The sequence below is a fragment of the Saccopteryx leptura genome, chromosome 3 (genome assembly GCF_036850995.1).
Source record: "Saccopteryx leptura isolate mSacLep1 chromosome 3, mSacLep1_pri_phased_curated, whole genome shotgun sequence".
In the NCBI taxonomy this organism is placed as follows: Eukaryota; Metazoa; Chordata; class Mammalia; order Chiroptera; family Emballonuridae; genus Saccopteryx; species Saccopteryx leptura.
In genome coordinates, this window is record NC_089505.1 from 87,138,101 (window position 1) to 87,155,753 (window position 17,653).

At 61.1% G+C, this 17,653-nt stretch overlaps 3 protein-coding genes across 19 annotated transcripts in view; 1 reads left to right on the forward strand and 2 right to left on the reverse strand.

The window, feature by feature from the left end:
* The window catches only part of ESPN (espin), a 31,546-nt gene extending 23,876 nt beyond the window's left edge, over positions 1-7,670 (forward strand). For 4 of the 8 annotated variants that reach the window (XM_066374906.1, XM_066374907.1, XM_066374909.1 and 1 more), the window contains 3 exons: positions 1,076-1,221; positions 1,311-1,574; positions 3,309-5,574. In XM_066374906.1, the coding sequence (XP_066231003.1) occupies positions 1,076-1,221; positions 1,311-1,574; positions 3,309-5,141 (2,243 nt within the window). In that variant the 3' untranslated portion in view covers positions 5,142-5,574. Of the gene's footprint in view, positions 1-87; positions 846-1,075; positions 1,222-1,310; positions 1,575-3,308; positions 5,575-6,064; positions 6,145-6,247; positions 6,260-7,400 lie in introns of those variants that run through there. The other 4 variants (XM_066374910.1, XM_066374911.1, XM_066374913.1 and 1 more) reach the window with 2 other exon arrangements.
* Positions 7,671-8,406: 736 nt separating this feature from the next.
* On the reverse strand, positions 8,407-12,872 carry TNFRSF25 (TNF receptor superfamily member 25). 2 transcript variants are annotated; one of them, XM_066374947.1, is made up of 10 exons: positions 12,780-12,872; positions 12,124-12,250; positions 11,794-11,928; positions 11,264-11,431; positions 11,091-11,169; positions 10,358-10,413; positions 10,153-10,260; positions 9,921-9,958; positions 9,339-9,519; positions 8,407-9,156 (listed from the first exon to the last, which is right to left on the reverse strand). In XM_066374947.1, the coding sequence occupies exons 1-10, from the start codon at positions 12,819-12,821 to the stop codon at positions 8,831-8,833; spliced, it is 1,260 nt and encodes a 419-aa protein (XP_066231044.1). In that variant the 5' UTR covers positions 12,822-12,872; the 3' UTR covers positions 8,407-8,830. The 2 variants fall into 2 exon arrangements, with proteins under 2 accessions (XP_066231044.1, XP_066231045.1); XM_066374948.1 differs by lacking the exons at positions 8,407-9,156; positions 9,339-9,519 and having other exon boundaries at positions 9,816-9,958; positions 10,171-10,260.
* A 212-nt stretch (positions 12,873-13,084) lies between these two features.
* Positions 13,085-17,653, reverse strand: part of PLEKHG5 (pleckstrin homology and RhoGEF domain containing G5) — a 54,645-nt gene continuing 50,076 nt past the window's right edge. For 7 of the 9 annotated variants that reach the window (XM_066374945.1, XM_066374939.1, XM_066374941.1 and 4 more), the window contains 6 exons: positions 17,451-17,570; positions 15,942-16,074; positions 15,740-15,855; positions 15,448-15,644; positions 14,259-15,038; positions 13,085-13,973 (listed from right to left, as the gene is read on the reverse strand). In XM_066374945.1, the coding sequence (XP_066231042.1) occupies positions 13,964-13,973; positions 14,259-15,038; positions 15,448-15,644; positions 15,740-15,855; positions 15,942-16,074; positions 17,451-17,570 (1,356 nt within the window). In that variant the 3' untranslated portion in view covers positions 13,085-13,963. Of the gene's footprint in view, positions 13,974-14,254; positions 15,039-15,447; positions 15,645-15,739; positions 15,856-15,941; positions 16,075-17,450; positions 17,571-17,653 lie in introns of those variants that run through there. The other 2 variants (XM_066374940.1, XM_066374938.1) reach the window with 1 other exon arrangement.

Sequence of the window (17,653 nt, forward strand, 5' to 3'; positions counted from 1 at the left end):
ACAAGGCTCGCTCAGAAAAAGCAAGGCCAAAGGGGTGAGGGACTTGAGGAAAGGGCAGGGCAGGGGCCGGTGTCTGGCAAGGGGTCCTTGAGGCCACAGTCGGGGCCTCCGCCCCCACATCTACCCTCTTACCCCCACCACACCCACATCTACAAATTCTTGGCCTGGCTGATGGTGCTTGCCCTATCCTTCCCTTTTTCCTCCTCCAGCTACTGTGCTCTGGGGTCCCCAGCCCAGGAAACCCAGGAGCTATTGGCCTGTCCCCTCCCACAACCTAACCTCATCCTTGGGTTCTGAAGACAACCCTCTCCAAACCCCGGTCACCTCTGCTGGCCTAGTTGAAAAATGCAAACTTTCCTCTCGGATATTTGCATGTTACCCTCCTTGTCCTTCTTCCGGAGTGCCTCCACTCCATATCCTTAGTAAAGGCTCCACTTTCCTGGGTCCCCCAGAGCTGAGCAGCGCTTTGCCATTAAGTGTGCTCTGGGCTTGCTACCAGTGTGTCAGCACGCGCGCGTCTGTCTGTCTGTCTGTCTGTGGGTTTGTAGGGGATGGAGGCGGGGACTGGCTGGATTGTCAGTATCCAGGGTTCCTAGTCCCTATAGCCATAGAGGCCCATGGGACTCAGTTCAAGGGTCACTGGGCTTTGCTGATGCAGAGGGAGGGCCCGAGAGAGACTCCACCCTGGCAGGCCCAGCCAGGGACAAAGGTCGGGGCCAGCCCCAGGTAGTGTTTTGGAGCTGGGCAGTCAGTACACTAGGCGGAGACATTCACCAGCGTCCCCAGGGCCATCTCAAGAGCCATCATGAACTCCCAGGGGCCTCCGGGTGGGGGCCCCACGCCCCGTGAGTAGGGCTGGAAGAATGGTGGGGTCCCAAGACTTCCAGCAAAGGACCCCGCTCGGGTGCACAGGAGCCGAGCCGCCAGCGGGGCTAGGATCTGGATTGCTACTCTCTGGGACCAAGGGAAGGCTTCGAGCCAGTCCTGATTTGGCAATGGGGCAGCAGAGGGGCGGGTGGGGGCCTGCAGGGATGCCACCCCACCGGATGCCAGCGCCTCTTCTGCCTCCGCGCAGGCACCAAGTCTTTCAACATGATGGCCCCAACGGGCGACAACTCGGAGCTACTGGCAGAGATCAAGGCTGGCAAGAGTCTGAAGCCCACACCGCAGAGCAAGGGTCTGACCACGGTGTTCTCTGGCAGCGGGCAGCCGGCCTCCCAGGTAGGTGATCCCATCCGAAAGGCGCCCCCACCCCTGCCCCAGTTCCCTGTGCTTCAGCCCGCACTCAGCCTGGCCGCTTCTCCCCGTAGCCTGACTCGCCACTGCCGCCAGCGTCCCCAGCACCGTCCAGGGCCAGAAGTCCAACCCCGCCAGCCGCAGGGCCCCAGCCACTGCTCAACGGCACTTTGGCGCCAGCACCGCCTGCCACCCCTGCGCCGGGTGTGCAGCTCGATGTGGAAGCTCTCATCCCCACACACGATGAGCAGGGCCGGCCCATCCCAGAGTGGAAGCGCCAGGTGATGGTCCGCAAGATGCAGCTGAAGATGCAAGAGGAAGAGGAGCAGAGGCGGAAGGTGGGTGGGGCGGGGCTTCCCAAGGGGCCCCAGGGTCTGCACCTGGGCTCCAGCCCCTCACCTCCCATCACCCCAACCTGCCGCAGCCCTTCAAACTCAGGCAACCCCGTTACCTTTGGGGAAAGCAGGGTTGGACAACCTCCCTCTCCTGGGATTCTTCCCAGGCTCCTCCTCCTCCACCACCCCCAGGAGTCCGGGATCTTGTAAAAATGTCTGTTTTGATTGAGGGGTTCTGGTGGGGCTGAGATTCTGCAACAAGCCCCAGGGTGAGGCTGACCGTGCTGGTCCAGGGACCATACTCTGTGTAGCCAGGAAGCTTTTGGTCACAGTCAGACTGGCCTGAGCTCTTTCCCTGCATTGCCACTTTCCAGCCACTGATATGGAGCCTTATTCAGCCTCAGTTTCCTCATCCGTCAGATAGGCTGATCTTCACTGGCTAGCAGAATTATTTGCCATTGATCCATTCAACAGACATTCCCTGGGTGCCGTCTGTGTGCCACATACTGTTGTACCCTCTTGGGATTCATGAACTATATCAGGGTCTGCTCTGGAGGGGACTGCAGGAGGAGGGTAAGGGGGTCAACCAACAAGCGAACACAGCACCTTAGCAGAGTGGCAAATGCCCCCAGAACCGGGCAGTGCCATCTATGGTGGGGCATGCAGAGGACCAGGGCAGCTCCTTGCTGCCCATCCCGTTTGGCCTGGGGTGGTTAGGGAAAAAGAAAGTGAGGTTTAAGGTAGATGTGGAAGATGAGCCGGAGGTGGATGAGAAGAGCTGGGCAAAGAGCAAGCAGGCAGGAGAGGGGAGGTCAGTGGGCGTGGCTCAGTGACTGGGCTATGGGAGGGAAAGGAGAGAGCTGGGGAGATCAGGAGGGGGTCAGGTCACCCAGGCCTAGCTGGGAAGAAAATGGACTTTATCCTGGCGCAGTGGGGAGCCTGGGGGGGGGGGAGTTAAACTGGAAAATGACATCACTGGATTTGTGCATGGGGATTGTGCAGATCGGGATGAGCTGGGAGGGTTGTGAGGTGAGGGCAGCCCTCCCCACTCCACCCCACCCCCAAGCTGGAAAAGCTACGCACTAGAGCTGCAGCCTAGAGGGGAAGAAAAGTGAGGAGAGAAGGAGGCTGTATGGAGCCCGGCAAGCCTAGCTCCATAAATTGTATTATTACTCCAGAGGTAAGAAGGGTGGGGGTGGGATTGGAAGCCACAGCTTCAGCCTCTTTTAAGTGTTTGTCATTCAGGAATAAAACACTGACAGCGTCGACAGAGAGGGTTTAGGCCACAGGGGAGCTTGAAAAGGGGCCATCAGTTTGGGGTGAGGAGAGGGCTCGCTGGGATACGGCCTCAAAATTGCAGACCTTGGATGAGGTGGGAGGGCCGCCGCGCGTCGCAGCTTCAGTGCCTTTTGCATGTTCTTCGGTGGTGTAATGAGCAACCAAGCCAGGCACGGAGCCCCGTCTGCCCGCCCTGCCTCTGCGACAGCGCCCAACGACCGGCTGTGTCCCCGCCAGCGACCAAAATGGACACTGCCCAGCGCCCGGAGCGGTGGCCTGGGCCGAAGCCTCGCCCCAGCGTAAACGCCCGCCAGCTAGGCGCTCGCGTCCCTGCAAACGCAGCTCCGCGGAGCCATTACACCACCTGGGACATGCAAAGGGCGCCCGCCGGCGGCCGCTGCGGGAGCCGGGCCAGAGGGAGACCTGCCTCCCTCCCCTCTCTTGTCTTCCCCGCCTTAGCTGACATCCGCCAGCTCGTGCTGCTACCCCCGCGAGGGCTGGAGGTACTCCCGCGAGTACAATGGCATCCTCGGGCCCTTCGGCGAGCTCATGACCGAGGCCGACATCCTCCGCATCGAGCAGCAAATCGAGAACCTGCAGGTGCTGCACAAGACGCAGAAGCTGGAGGCGCGCCTGCGGCAGCTGGAGCTGGAGCTGGAGCAGCTGCTGCCCATCTCGGCCGCTCTGTCGGCGCCGCGCTTCACCGTCGACCCTCGCCGCATGCACGGCCGCGCCGCTAGCCTGCCCGCTTGGTGCGGCAAGATCTCCGCGCTGCTCAAGAACATGGCCACGCTGCTGGCCGCGCTGGGCGGCCGGCCCGCGCACCTGGCCGAGCTGCTGGCCGCCGACACGGGCCAGCCACTGGCGCCGCTGGCCGACGCGCCCTGGAAGCCGGGCCCGCTGTGCCTGGGCCGCTCGCACTCGCTCAGCTGGTGCCGCGAGGCCGTGGCGCGCGAGATCCTCGAGTGCGGCGTCTCGGTGCGGCACCTCCGTGCCGCCTACGAGCTGCGCGCCCAGGGCGCCACGCCCCCGCGCCGCAAGTTCTCTCTGCCCCCGGGCACCCCGGAGCGGGAACCCATTCTCGAGGAGGACTACATCGCGGCCGGTCCCTGCGAGCTAAGCGCCGCCGTCGCGAACAACCGCACCCAGGAGCCGTCCACTCAGGAGCCCCTGCCCTACACGGACCCGGCCGAGGCGCCAGGCCGCCAGACGGCGCCGCCTGAACCCGAGCAGCTGGCGCGCAGGCCGCCGCTTTCCACCGAGCTGCGCGGCGTCCAGGACTACATCGACATGCGCAAGGAGCGCATCGTCTACCTCTTCCTTGAGCACTGGCGCAAGTGGACCTTCCACGGCCACGGGCGCAAAGCCCAGGCGCGCCTGCGCAGACTGCTGCCCCGCGTGGTGGCCGCTGGCGCCGGGCCAGTCCCCGAAGCCCCCGAGGCCGTCGATGCTCCCCCACCGCCCGTGGGCGACGGCCCCGACGAGCGGCTGCGGCGCCTGTTGAAGCAGAGACAGACCGTGGGCAAGCTGCTGGGCCACTGGCGGAGTTTGTTGCGGCAGGTGCCCGAGCGCCAGCCCCGCGGCCCGGGGCTGGCGCATGGCCTGTATTGGCCCGAGCACTTCCTGCCGCCCCTGGACGGCGGCGCGCCCCCGACTTACAACAGCCTCACGCTGGACCTCTTCATGCTTGGCTACTTCCAGCTGCTTGAGATGGGCCTGAGCCGCGAGGAGCGCAAGTTTCGCCACCTGCTGTGCTACGAGATGTTCGACCGGCTTGGCAGCCACCCCTGGGAGCTCATCCGCCTGTTCCACCGCGTAGTGCTCGAGGAGGTGGAGGCCGGCCGGCGGGGCTGGAGCGACGGCTTTGAGGACCTCAAGGACCAGTTCTTTGGAGACAGGCCGGAGGCTAAGCCGGCTGAGGAGGAAGAGGCCGAGAAGGAGCAGGAAGAGGAGAAAGAAGAGGAGGAGCAGGAAGAGGAGAAAGAAGAGGAGGAGCAGGAAGAGGAGAAAGAAGAGAAGGAGGAGAGGGAGCCGGCCCCAGAAGCTGCCCCAGCTCAGACGGAGGACTGGCCTGAGGCGCAGCCGGAGACCTCAGGCCCTGCACCGCAGCCTCCACCCCCGCCCGCCGCGCCTCCCCCGACGTTGGACCCTCCTAGTTCCGAAGCCCCCGCTGAAGACCCCCTGGAGCTGTTGTCTGAAATGGGCGAGTTCAGCAACGAGGACATCTGCCGATACATCGACCGCAGCTTCTCCTTCTGGAAGGAGAAGGAGGCGGAGCTTTTTGATATCTGAGCGGCAGAATTCGGAATATACCCTCAAGCATCTTAACCCCCGGCCTGGATGTCTGTCTAATGCACGCTGGAGGCCAGAAGCGGTCAGGAGGAACCCTGAACGGTGGCCTTGGAAAAGCTAGAATGCCCAGCTCCAGGCTGCCTTGGCCTTTGAGGTCCCATAGGGCTCAAATGTGGGGAGCTGGCCAGGATAGGCCAGGCATGACACAAGGCAAACCAGGTGTCCTGTCCGGCCCTGCAGCCTTGACTGGCTCCGTGTGGAGCCAGGTGAAAGCAGCCCCTCTGAGTGAGGGACTGTGGGTCCCCACTGGGGCTGTGTGGCTCTTTCTCTCTGGACTTTTACTGGAGTTCAGTTACGTCTTTGGAGCCACGTGTGCAGTGTTTCGTGTGACGTGTTCTCTGTAACATGCAAGTAATAAAACTCTTTGCTCTAAGCTGCCTGTGTTGGCTGCCCCCACCACAGGTGCAGAGTTGTGTTTACTCCATTTGGGAATAGGACAGGAGTGGGCCAGAAGGCCCTTCACAGGGGAACCGGGAGCCAGCCTGAGCCTCTCAAAGCTGGCAGGTTTCTGGGGACCCAAGTATGGGTCTGTTGAGAGATTTGGGTCACAGTCCTAGGGCCATCTGCCCACCTTCCTGGGTAATCTCGCTTTCTGCTCTTCTCCTCCACCTCCTCCACTCAGCCCTGCCCATTGTGGTGCTGTCACTAGGACACAGATGAGTTATAGGGGGAACGAGGAACAGGAAGCACCCTCCAGGGGCGTTATGGCCAAGCACCTTCATCCACTTGCCCTAAAGAAGGACATCAAAGGGGTCCCTTCCTGCAATTCCCTCTGTGTCCTGTTGTCCCTGACCCCTGCAGGGCCCTGGGTTGGGGGTACCCCCCCTCCCCGCTGGCCCTGAAGCTTTGTGATTGTGTTTCAGGAGGAGGAGGAGGAGGCTCGGCTGGCCAACATGCCTGCCTGGAGGCGGGACCTCCTGCGGAAGAAGCTAGAAGAGGAGAGGTGAGCTCGGGCTCTGAAGGATTTGGGGCCTGGAAGGGTGTCTTGATCTAGTGGGTCCCTGAGGTGGAGGTGGCCAACTAATGCTGTCTCTTTTCTCTTCTAGGGAGCAGAAGCGGTGAGTGCGGGGCTGGGCCCAACCTGCCTCCCCTCCCACACCCAGTCAAAGAGGCCCCTTCCTCCAGCCCCATCTTGAGCACCTCCCCTTGTCATTCAGCCCTGAGACACAGCCTGTCTGTTCCCAGCAATGCTACCGGCCCTCTCTCCCACCACCAGTCACTTAGCTCCTGTCCCCCAGAGTCTAGCTCTTACACTGTAAGGACCATGTCCCCAGTTACCAAGCCCCCGTCACTCAGTTACCTAGCTTTTCTGCTCTGCAGTTAACCCAGACTCAGTATCAATAGCCTTGATCAGCTTTCCCTCAAACTTGGTTGCTATCCCCAATAATCTAGCCTAGTGCTGCTTGATAGAAATATGTGAGCCACATAGATAGTATTAACCTTTATGGTAGACCAGTTGGGGGAAGAAATATAGGTGAACTTAGTTTTTTTATTACATTTTATATATACCCCAATATACCAAAATTCAATGATATATTTCAGTAATTACAACTTTAGTTGAAGTTACGTATTTCAACATATAATTTTAAAAATATTGATGAGATGGTCTCTTTTACGTGTAAGTCTTGGAGATGCCATGTGCACCTTATGCCTGCAACACATCTCAATCCTGATATTTCAAACGCTCAACAACCATATTGTGCTCTGCGGCTACCTTGTCAGCAGTGTAGGTCTAGCCCCCAGGTTTTAACAATTTGTCCCTAATTACCCAGCCCCCCTCTCCCAATAATGTGGTCCCTGGACTCCCCAGCAGCCAAACCTCAAGCCCCAATAACTCAGCTCCTTGTCCCCTGCCCTCCTAACAACCCCTCCCCACCCTCTGCCACACTGTAACCCAGCACCTGTTTGCAGTAACACCCTCAGCCAGTAGTAACTAAGTCACAGCTCCTATGTTCACCCAGCTATGTGTGCCCCCACCCTAACCCGTCCCCAGCAATCCCCCCTCCATGCCTCCTGTCCCCAGTCACCCAGCACTTCTGCCCCTAGAACCCACTGCCCTGCCTACCATTCATTAGTCTCTCTGTCCTCCGCAACTCAGGCCTTGCCCTTAGCAACCCAGTCCCCGCCACCCGTGAGCCCATAAGGTGCCTGGCCCACCCGCTCACCCTGGCGGTGGCTCTGCCCCCACACCCTGTCTAGAAAAGAGGAGGAGCGACAGAAGCAGGAGGAGATGCAACGGGAAAAGGAGCAGTCGGAGAAGCTGCGGACGCTGGGCTACGACGAGACCAAGCTGGCGCCCTGGCAGCGACAGATCATCCTGAAGAAGGGGGACATCGCTAAGTACTAGATGCTGCTTTCCTGCCCGCATCCTCGCGAGCTTGGGCGGGGGTGGGGGGTGGGGGGAGGCAGCCCCCTGCCCCAGCCTGCCCAGCCCCGATGGAAGGGCTGGGAGCCACGCTGCCCTCCCCCTCCGGCACTGCAACCCCTCCCTGACCCCCACCCGGGCCCTGGCATCCCCAGCCCTGAGGAGGACGCTGGAGCGCGCCCATTGCTGCAGTCGCCTAGAAAGAAAAAGTGCCCAAGTCGTTGACGCATAAGATGCTTATTTGCATGCCTATTTACATATATTTGCATGTTCCGTTTAATGTCACCATGCGCAGAGCTCTTCCCAGCCCAGTGGGTGGTGACTTTTGTTTTCCTGGGACGCACACCCGGCTGCAGCCCCCTCCCCCGCACCCCGGAACCCCGCATCGCTAGTGCATCCTGGGCGGAGGCAGGCCCCCGCGGGCGCTAGGGGAAGGGTTTTTCCTCCCTTCCTGACCTAGATATGCGCGCCTGGCCCAAGGCCCAGTGCGGGCCCCATTTCCCATACCCGCCGAGGGTTTCCTCTCAGTCATTTGTTTACCAGAAACGATGATAACTGCCTGTCGGGACGGATTTGTCGCCCTGGGGCCCCACCTTCCTCCACTGCAGTCTGCACACCGCCCAGCCAGAGCCCTTGGATCCTTTCACTGCAATGGTGGGGTGAATGGGGGGCGAGGAGCCCTGCACCCGTCCCTGACTGCTGCCTCCGCCACCTCGCACCCCCATTAAAGCTCTCTCAGACGCCTGGGGCTCGCTCAAGTTCACTCTCGCTCGCACTTGCAGACTTCCTCTCGGCGCGGGGGGGGGGGGGGGGGGGGGGGGCGGGGCGGGGGATTGGAGTGGGAGAGGCAGGCTTGGGCGCTAAGGGCCACTCTGGGCCCGGCCCGGGTCCCCAACCCCTGGGTGGCAAGACTATCGACCCTTTAGACACCTCCAGAAAACCAAGCCTGGGCCACTTAACACCCCAGCCCCGGGGAAACACCAAGCAGCAGCTTTTCTTCGCCGATTTAATACCATGGCCTCGGCCACACTCAGGCCAAGAAACAGCGGAGCAACCTCTTGATCCCCTCCCGATGTTCATCGATGCTTCTTAGCCTGAACCGGAACCCTGAGGGCCCACAGGGGAGAGGCCGGCTGGCGCTGCTACGCAGAGCCGTGCCAGAGGCATACAAAATAACTGACATAAAATGTCTACACGCATAAGTAACGGTACTTAGGCTTCTGCCAGGGCCCCCGGGGCCCCTCGGTGGGCGGTGGGCCCCGCGTCACGGGCTGCGCTGCAGGCGGCTGCGCAGGTCCTCGGCACAGCCGTCCAGCCCCATGCGCTCCAGGGCCGCGTAGATGGCGCTCAAGCCCGCGGGCTGCTGCTGGCGCCAGCGCTTGAGCATCTCATACTGCTGGTCGCGGAAGCGGCCAACCTCCACCTCCACCGCCTCGATCTCGGCCTCGCGCAGCCCCAAGGTGCGCACAAACTCCTTCCAGCGCCGCACCGGCACAGCGTCCATCACGTCATAGAGCTGCGGGCCTAGCTGGAGCGTGGCAGCCGCGGAGCCTACAGGGGGCAGCGGTGGTGGTGGTGGCGGCGGCGGGCCTGGGGACAGACCAGAGAGCGGATGGGAATGCGGGAATGCTGTCTGCAGCCAAGGGGCAGGGAGGTCCACCAAGGTAGTTAGGGGGCAGGAAGCTGGCAAGTGTTGCCTCAGTTAAACCAGTTTTTTTTTTAACCTCAGACTTAGGAGTGGTGTCAAGGCCCCAAGCCACTAAATTCCTTACCAAGAGCTCTGCTGGGCAGCTGATCCCAGGACCATGGCACCTCCGCGCAGGGTGCTTCCTGGGTCTGGGGCAAACCAGAGGTCCAGCCGTTGCCTACCAACTGGACGGTGCTGACCTTCTCACTGCCGCTGGGTGGCACCAGGAGTGTGTGGGCATTGTCTCGGGGCGAGAGGTGGGAGGCCTGGAAGCCAGGAGAAGCCCCAGGTCAATCCTGCTTACCTACCAAGGCCCCGGGGCTGGAGTCTCTGGCCACCAAATACGCCCCAGGGCCACCTCCACTGGGTCAGCCACTGTTCTCTCACCTGGCCCGAGTACCCTGCCCCTCCCTCACCGTGGTGGCCCTCAGCCCACTGAACTGGTAGCTCCTGTTTACCTGCGGACCCCAGCTAGGAACTGCCTTCGGCCTGGCACTGTGCTGCTCCATCACTGATGACCTGGTACGTGTGGTTAGCTCCACTCCATGCCAGCCACCATACCACCCACTGGGGACCATGAGTTAGAAAAAGGCCCAGTCTCTCAGCTCCAGCAGGCCAAGGCCTGGGTGCTTGCTCACCCTCTTCCAGAACGTTCGGAGAGTCTTACCTGCCCGGGGGCCAGGGCTTCCATCCCAGCTCCGTCTGCTGAGAAAGACAGGAGGGTCTAACCGGCAGCCAGGCAGCCTGGACCTGGGTGCTGGTCCAGCTTTTCTCAGGCTCCTCTGCACATGCACCCCCCCCAGAACCCCCCCTCAGTTTCCCCCTCTGTATTGGGGCTGAGTGGGCTCTGAGCTACCCGTCCTGACCCCAGGCGTGTGTACGTGCATGCACATGCTTACCAGGAACCATGGACTTACAGGGCTGGCAGCGGCGGTATGTGTAGGTCAGGGTGGCACCGAGCAGGAGTGGCACCACCAGGCCTGCCAGGAGCACCTGGACCCAGAACACTGAAAGAGCCAGCTGGTGGGTGGTGGGTGGTAGCCACCCCCAACCTCCCCTGGGCCCATCCCAGCATTCCGACGGCGTTCCCAGCACACCACCTACTCTGCTTCCAGCCACAGACCGCCGTACAAGGCTCAGGACAGCTCCAGAGGGTGCTCCTGCAAGGGGTGGGGTTGGGTGGCGGAGTGAGGACCCGCACACAGGAGGGCTACCCAGGACTGCTCGGTATCTTCTCCATCCTGAAGGCCTCTTTCCTTCCCAGGCCTCTTCCCCTGGAGCCTCACTCTACCCAAGAATGTTCCCAAAGTACTGCTGAAATGTCACTCATGTCCCCCGGTACAATATCAACAACCACAATGTTATCACGCTTATTCTAGACCAGACTGAGTCACTAGAATGTCAACCCCGTAAAGAACCAAGATTTGCTGATTTTTGTTCAGTTCTATCGCCAGCACCTGGAACAGTGTCTGGAAATAGCAGATGCTCTCAGGGGGAGGACTTCCTACCCTCCCCATGCTCAGATGGGGAAGTCACATATCAGAGTGCTGAAGTAACTTGCCCCAGATCCTACAGAGAACAAGTGGGTTCTGAATCTCAGCCCACGTTTTTAAATTTGACCAATGTGACGACTCTCTCTGTAAGCAACAACTCCTATGCATAATGGGCAGCCAGAAGGATTACCATTAGCCTGGCATGGGTGAACCCAGACTTCCCTTTACCTGTCTGCCTGAAGAGGAGCACATCCACCATAGAGCCAAGCTCCCTCTCCCGGGCCCTGGACCCTCCCTCTGCTCCCAGCTTCCCTCCCCCCTGCCCAGGGCAGTCAGGAAGTTACATGGAGCAGGACACACAGCTGTTGCCATATTCGTAGAAGCCAGGCAGACAAATCCCACATTCAGTGTCTCTGCTGGAACCTGCAGTCCGAGAGATGGTGTGGGTCAAGATGGGAGAGAGGGAAGCAGGGAGAAGGGGGTGTGGGGGTCAATAGCCCATCCTGAAGGTACTCACAGGGCACCCGTGTGTGGCGGTGCAGGGCCCCGCAGTCCAGGCATGGGCGGCAGTGGAAGGGCGAGACGCTGATGCAGCGTGTGACCGAGCACTCCATGAACCAGCCTGGCTTGCAGCCGCAGCTGGTGTCCGCCACTGCCGAGCAGTTTCCCAGGGCCACCTGGGAGGCTGGTGGGGGAAGCAGGGAGATGGGGAGAGCAGAGCAATTAGAGGCAGAGACCCCCCACAGGGAGGTGGGACAGATCCCCAAAAGAGCAGAGATAGGGGACAGACCAGAGACAGGGCCACCCAAAAGAAAGAGAAGTGCAGAGTCGCCGCAGACCAGAGGCTGAGGTGTGTACAGACAGGAAGGTCACCAGGACCAAAGGGCACAGAGACGTCCTGAGGCAGGATCGGGGTAGAGGGGCCTGAGATGGGTGATCGCAGGGCCTTCACACCCAAAAGTAGCCCAAGCCAGACAAGTCCTTCAGAAAGACCCTGGTCATGGCCTGTCCTCAGGAGACCCCACTGAACACGAGGCAGCCCCTCACCCTGCTCGTCACAGGTCTTGCAGCGGGTACACGTCTTCTCGTGGTGGTTCTCCCAGGCCAGGAAGGTGCCCAGGGGACATGGAAGGCAGGTGACATTGCCACAAGGTCTTGTGCAGTTGGCCACTAGGTAGTGCCCTGTGGATCCCAGACTGGGGTCAGATAGCCAAAGGGGGCTCCCCACCTTCCCCTCCCTCCCTTCCTATCTGTGGCTCCTTACTTCTCTCCAACCCCCCTCCCTTGCTTGCCTGCCACCTCTCCTCCACCCCTAACAACCCGTGCTTTCCCCTCGCTCCTCCCCACCACACCCCTCCCACACCTGCAGCCACTCACCTGCTGGACAGCCCCTGCAACAGAGCGGACTATTCCTCTTCTGTAAGTTGTGGGCGCAGTCACATCTGGGGCTGGGCGTGCTGCTCCGGCCCTGGGCGCCCAGCAGGAGGAGGAGGAGGAGAGAGACCTGGGAGACAGGTGCTGCTGGCTCCAGCGTGGTTTCCCCACACGGGGGCCTCTCCCTGCCCAGTCTCCCCAACCTCAGAGGCCCCAGGATTTGCCCTCAGAGCAGCCCACTCCTCAGATCCTTGGGCAGAGGGGTGCCTACGGCTTGGGGGTGAGACTAACTTCCTTCCTCTGTGCACAGGCCAGACTCTGGGGAAGCAGGGGATAGGGCTCCTCCAGCCCCCCTTACACAGGTTCCCTCCACCAGGGCAGAATCAGGCAGCTCCACCTCTATCCGGGCCTTTTCTAAGATGGTGAAGGATCCCACCTTTTCTCTGCCTGGGGCCTCCAGACCCCTAGAGCCCCTGGGAGGGTGCTTCCTCCCAGCGGAAGGGCCCCGCCCCCAGCTTAACCTCTAACTAGGTCAGAAGGGCGGGGGTGAGTCCAGAAAGTCTGGGAGTGGAGATTTGGAGATCCGTGGGGATCCCTTTCTTCAGACCCAGACCCAGAGGAGTTTGAGACCACCACCCACCCTCAGGGTCCCTACTCACCGCAACCAGCAGGGCCGGACAGCCCCTGGGCTGCTGCTTCATGGCCCCCAGCGCCACCGCTCTGGGCCCCGCAGACAGGAGAGCGTCCCTGGGGCTTCCCCGCTCTGCCCGCCCTGCCCACCGCAGTTCCGGCCCAGCGCCCAACCCCCCTACCCCAGTGCGCCTGCCTCCGAGATAGGGACTAGGGTCAGGCCCAAGGGGCCCTGGAAGCGGGGCCCTGAGCCCAGAGGACCTGCCCCCCCAGCAAACCTGAGATGCCCTGTGGGCAAGGTACACATGAGACAGAGCTGCCTCTGGGTCCCCATGCCTGGTTTCTAACCCCAACCCTGAGACCACCACTCACTCTGGACCTCCGAGCCAGGTGGAAGGCCCACCCTCCCCATATGCTGTGTGGGTGTGGGTACCGGGGCCTTCTGGAGTCTTAGGGACATTCCCAGTGAGCCTGAGACAGGTCACCACCCTGGCATAAGCTCACAGGAGCAGTCCAGGGCAGGGCCATCTGAGGCAGCACGTGGGGCTCTAACAGTGGACTCATGACTGTGGCAGGGGGCAGGACTGATCTTGAGGTGCTAGTCTGGTGGCCTCTGCACCCTAATTCACTTCATTCCATGGTCTCTTCCAGGGCAGCGCCACCCCAGATGGAAGGGGCAGGAGCTCACTTCACATGAGTCCTCAAAGGGGTGGACTCCAAAAGGAACGGACTCTGCAGGGGAGTATATACAAGTCTTTATAAAAGAACCAAAAGCTCAATAAATACGCAACTTTACACAGAGTCCAACCCGAGCCTGGGGTGGCCGGCAGGACAGGGAGGGAGAGAGTGCGCAAGGGCAGGTGAGGGCGATGGTGGCGGCCCTGGCACGAGCCCAGGGGAGCAGAGCTGGTGACTGCAGGGAGTAGTGGACAGGAATCCTGCTGAGCGGGGTGGGGGTGGGGGGCTAGGTGGCAACTGGAGGGGGGTCCTGAGGGCACTGCAGCCTGGGCCTGGGCCTCCGCTCCACGGAATCCTCCTCCATCTCCATCCAGTCTGGCAAAGTGCAAATTGGCCCAGAGCGGTGGCAGGGGGCCTGCCCAGCACTCTGGTTTGTACACACACAAGGCAGCAGCTGGAACAGGGCCGGCATGCCCCAGGAGGTATGCTGTCTGCTGTCCGGTGGTCAGTGGCACCTGTGGGGGCCTCCCTCTGCTCAGACCTCCCTGCATGGAAGGGGGAGGGGCAGGGAGAGACAGTCCTTCGATCGCTGATGCCACTCAGAGGGACTCTAGCCTCCTCTCCTCCCCACGAGAATCCCTAGACCCCCTCACCACTGCTCACTGAGGAGACCTTCCCGCAGGCTCCGGAGCCCCCTCGGGCTCCATCCACATTCCCAGATGCCATCTGCACAGATGGAGCAGCGCCCCTCCCCACTCCCAGGGCTCAGGGCCCGCAAGGCCAGCACGCTGGACCACCTGCCTCACTCTGTCCCCAGCCAGGCCACTCACGAGGCAGTGAGCGTGGAGTTAAGCAGCAAGGTGGTCCTGATTCGGTAGAGCTGGGCCAGCGTCAACTTCCTGTGCTGGGCAGAGATCCCTGGGGGGGGTTCAGGCTGGACCCTGGGCAAGGCCCCTGAGGGCGGTTCCCTGCTCCTCCCGGAGGGTCCTTCGGGCTCCCCAGCCAGGCAGGTAGCTCTGCCTTCCATCTCCAAAGGCTGGAAGCCACCACTGCCAGGGCTTGGCATCCCCCCGCAATGCCAGCCGGGCCCCGTTTCCTGAGGGGAGTCCTGAGTCCTCGCGCCAGGGGCTGGAGCGGCCAAGCAGAGTTCTGACAGGCTGCGGCTGGGGGTTGGGGACACTCCATGGGTGGTGGCCCCTGATAGCAGCTGGAGGAGGCTGGCCTCGGATTTGGACTTGAGCAGGTGGGGCACACGGGGCAGCAGCTGGACAGGTGTGCGGCGGCGGAGGCGAGGCGAGGGCGGGGGGGAAGGGGCTTGGGGTAACCCTAGGGGCTGGGGCGCTGAATCCACCACTGGGGCTGGGGTCCCAAAGTCTTGCAAGGAGGTGGGGGAGAGGGTGCCGTAGGCGGAGTCCATGGAGCAGGAGCGGCTGTCACCAGGGCCCAGGGGCAGCAGCTCGCTGGTGGGCGTTATGGATGAGGCAGTGGTACTGAGAGAAGTCTCGTCTGACTGAGAGCTGAAGGGGCCACCCTCAAACTCGGGAGAGGACAGTGTGTCCCCAGGCTCCACCACGACCACAGCCAGGGTCTCCGTGGAGCCGTCTGAGGCACTGTGGGCCAGGAGGGAAGAGTCAGCCCCAAGGAGACCCAGCCATCGCGGTGCGGCCCCAGGCTGGGCAATGCACAGGCCTGCAGCCTCTGCCCCCCCTGCACTCGAGGCTCAGAGACGGCAAGCACATGGCACATGCCCCCTATCCCACAACGGACGTCAGTGACGGCATCCACCACCACCACAGAGCTCTTCCCTGAGAGCCCTCCACCCAGCTCAGGGAAGCTGCTAACAAATTCAAGTTGGCAATCAAGCTGAGCCCACAGCTGGTTTCACAGCAGGAAGCCACTCAGAGGAAGGGGTCCCAGCTGGGCCCTGCTCACTGCCTGTGGCCTTGGGGTCAGGAGTCCGGGGCTGGAGTACCCACCCTGCCCTGCCCTGCCCTGCCCGGTGGTCTTGGGTAAGCATACCAGTGCTGGGAGTCCAAGCTGTTGCTGCTTTTGCGCAGGATGGTGGGAGAGCTAGCACCCGAAGTGCTACTCTCTCCCCCTTCCTCTTCCTCCTCTTCCTCCTCCTCCTCCTCCTGCTCATCCTCCTCCTCTTCCAGGCTCTGCAGGTGCTGCTGGCTGCCTGGGTGCTCCTGCGCACGCAACTGCTGCAGCTGGTTCTGCAGGCGTGGGTGGAGGGGCGCAGGGCAGAGCCAGCTATGAGCAGCAGCCCCCAAAGGCCACCCTGCCCACGCACGCATCCCTTTGCTCTCACCTGGGCATTGTAAATAGAGTCCACCCAGCCACGGCACAGAGTCTGGCCACTGGCCTGGAATGTGTAGGCCCCTACGGCGCTGTGGAACTCATTCAGGTGGATGAGGAGGAAGGACCCTAGTTAGGAAGGGCTCAAATCAGCTAAGACCACAGCCTCTGCCCATCACAGCCCTTGCCCAGGGGCAGGGGGCCAGGCTCCTCACCAGGGTCCCGCAGCTCCCGACACACGATCTTGTCCACCAGCAGCGGTGGCCTGATGACCTTGGTCCTCTCAGCCTTCTTCACTGCCTTGGTCACCAAGAGCAGGTCCGTGAAGAGGAAGCAGTACACATCCATCTGAGGGGGGAAAAGGGGAGGAGAGGCCAGGGATCAGGGCCAGGGTCCTGGGGCCTCGGTGAGGGCCCTCAGCCTGTTTGCTGCTACACCCTCTTTTCTGTGAAACACCTCCCCTGCACCCCTACGAATTGAGAGCAAAATTAAAATGGAGAGCAAGATGATTTTCTTTCATCAACCTATGTAATTGACTTACTTCAATTAAAACCTGGCACTAGGCCCTGGCCAGTTGGCTCAGTGGTAGAGCGTCGGCCTGGCGTGCAGAAGTCCCAGGTTCGATTCCCGGCCAGGGCACACAGGAGAAGCACCCATTTGCTTCTCCACCCCTCCCCCTCTCCTTCCTCTCTGTCTCTCTCTTCCCCTCCCGCAGCCGAGGCTCCACTGGAGCAAAGATGGCCCGGGCGCTGGGGATGGCTCCTCGGCCTCTGCCCCAGGCGCTAGAGTGGCTCTGGTGGCAACAGAGCATCGCCCTCTGGTGGACAGAGCGTCGCCCCCTGGTGGGCGTGCCAGGTGGATACCGATCAGGCGCATGCAGGAGTCTGACTGTCTCTCCCCGTTTCCGGCTTCAGAAAAATACAGAAAAAAAAACCCCAAAAAAACACAAAACCCTGGCACTATAGAAGAAAAGGGAGGTAATTCTAAAATGATGATTTTCAGGATCTGGGTTACACAGCAGTGCCTAAAGGGTTAATAGCTCAGTAGCAAGAGTCTGGGTGATCCTGGCCTGCTCATGGACTGTGCGCCCACCTTCCCAGCAGGAGGAACACACATAGCAACAAGTGGGCAAGACTGGTATCCCATGGGCTGTGAACCTGCTGCATTCATTCATTCATTCATTCATTCATTCATTTTAAGTGAGAGGAGGGAAGACAGACTCTCGCATGCACCATGACTGGGATCTACCCGACAACCCCCATCTGGGGCCAATGCTCAAATCAACCAAGCTATCCTCAGCGCCTGAAGCCGACACTCAGACCAACTGAGCCACTGGCTGCAAGAAGGGAAGAAAGAGAGAAGGGGGAGAGGATAGGGGAGTGGTTGGGGGAAAGGGAGGAGAAGAGAAGCAGATGGTCGCCTCTCATGTGTGTCCTGACCAGGAATCAAATCCGGGATGTCTGCACGTTGGGCTGACGCTCTATCCACTGAGCCAACCAGAGGACCTGCTGCTGTATTTATAAAGAGTAAACTGCAGGCAGATAATCATCTCTCATACGACTACAGGTCACTAGTTCTTGAATCGTCACCCAACTGACTGGGCAGCTGAGGACTACAGTACTGACTACATCCAGGAGGTGCCCAGGAAGGGGTGTTCCAAACCTGCAGGGCAAGAGGGGGTGGGACGGGGGCCCTGGGTATGGGGTGGTAGCCCCTGCAGGCACCTTGCTGTCTTTCCCCTCTTTCATCCTCAGGCTCCCCTCCAACAGCAGCTGACGAGTCTCCTCAGGGGAGGCACCAGGGATGGGCGCTGTCAGGTCCAGGTGCAGGAATTCCTTCAGGAGCTGGAATGTGAGCACAGGTGTGAGCGAGGTCAGTGTCTGACTTCCCCTGTCAGCTTAGGATTCCTCACCCCACATTGCCGCAT

Coding starts and splice junctions, on each gene's coding strand:
- TNFRSF25 (XM_066374947.1), bottom strand. CDS start 12,821: ATGAAGCAGCAGCCCAGGGGCTGTCCGGCCCTGCTGGTTGCG. Junction 10,414..11,090: donor AGCTGTGTGTCCTGCTCCAT/GTAACTTCCTGA, acceptor CACCCCTTGCAG/GAGCACCCTCTGGAGCTGTC. Junction 10,261..10,357: donor GGTCTGTGGCTGGAAGCAGA/GTAGGTGGTGTG, acceptor TGGCTCTTTCAG/TGTTCTGGGTCCAGGTGCTC.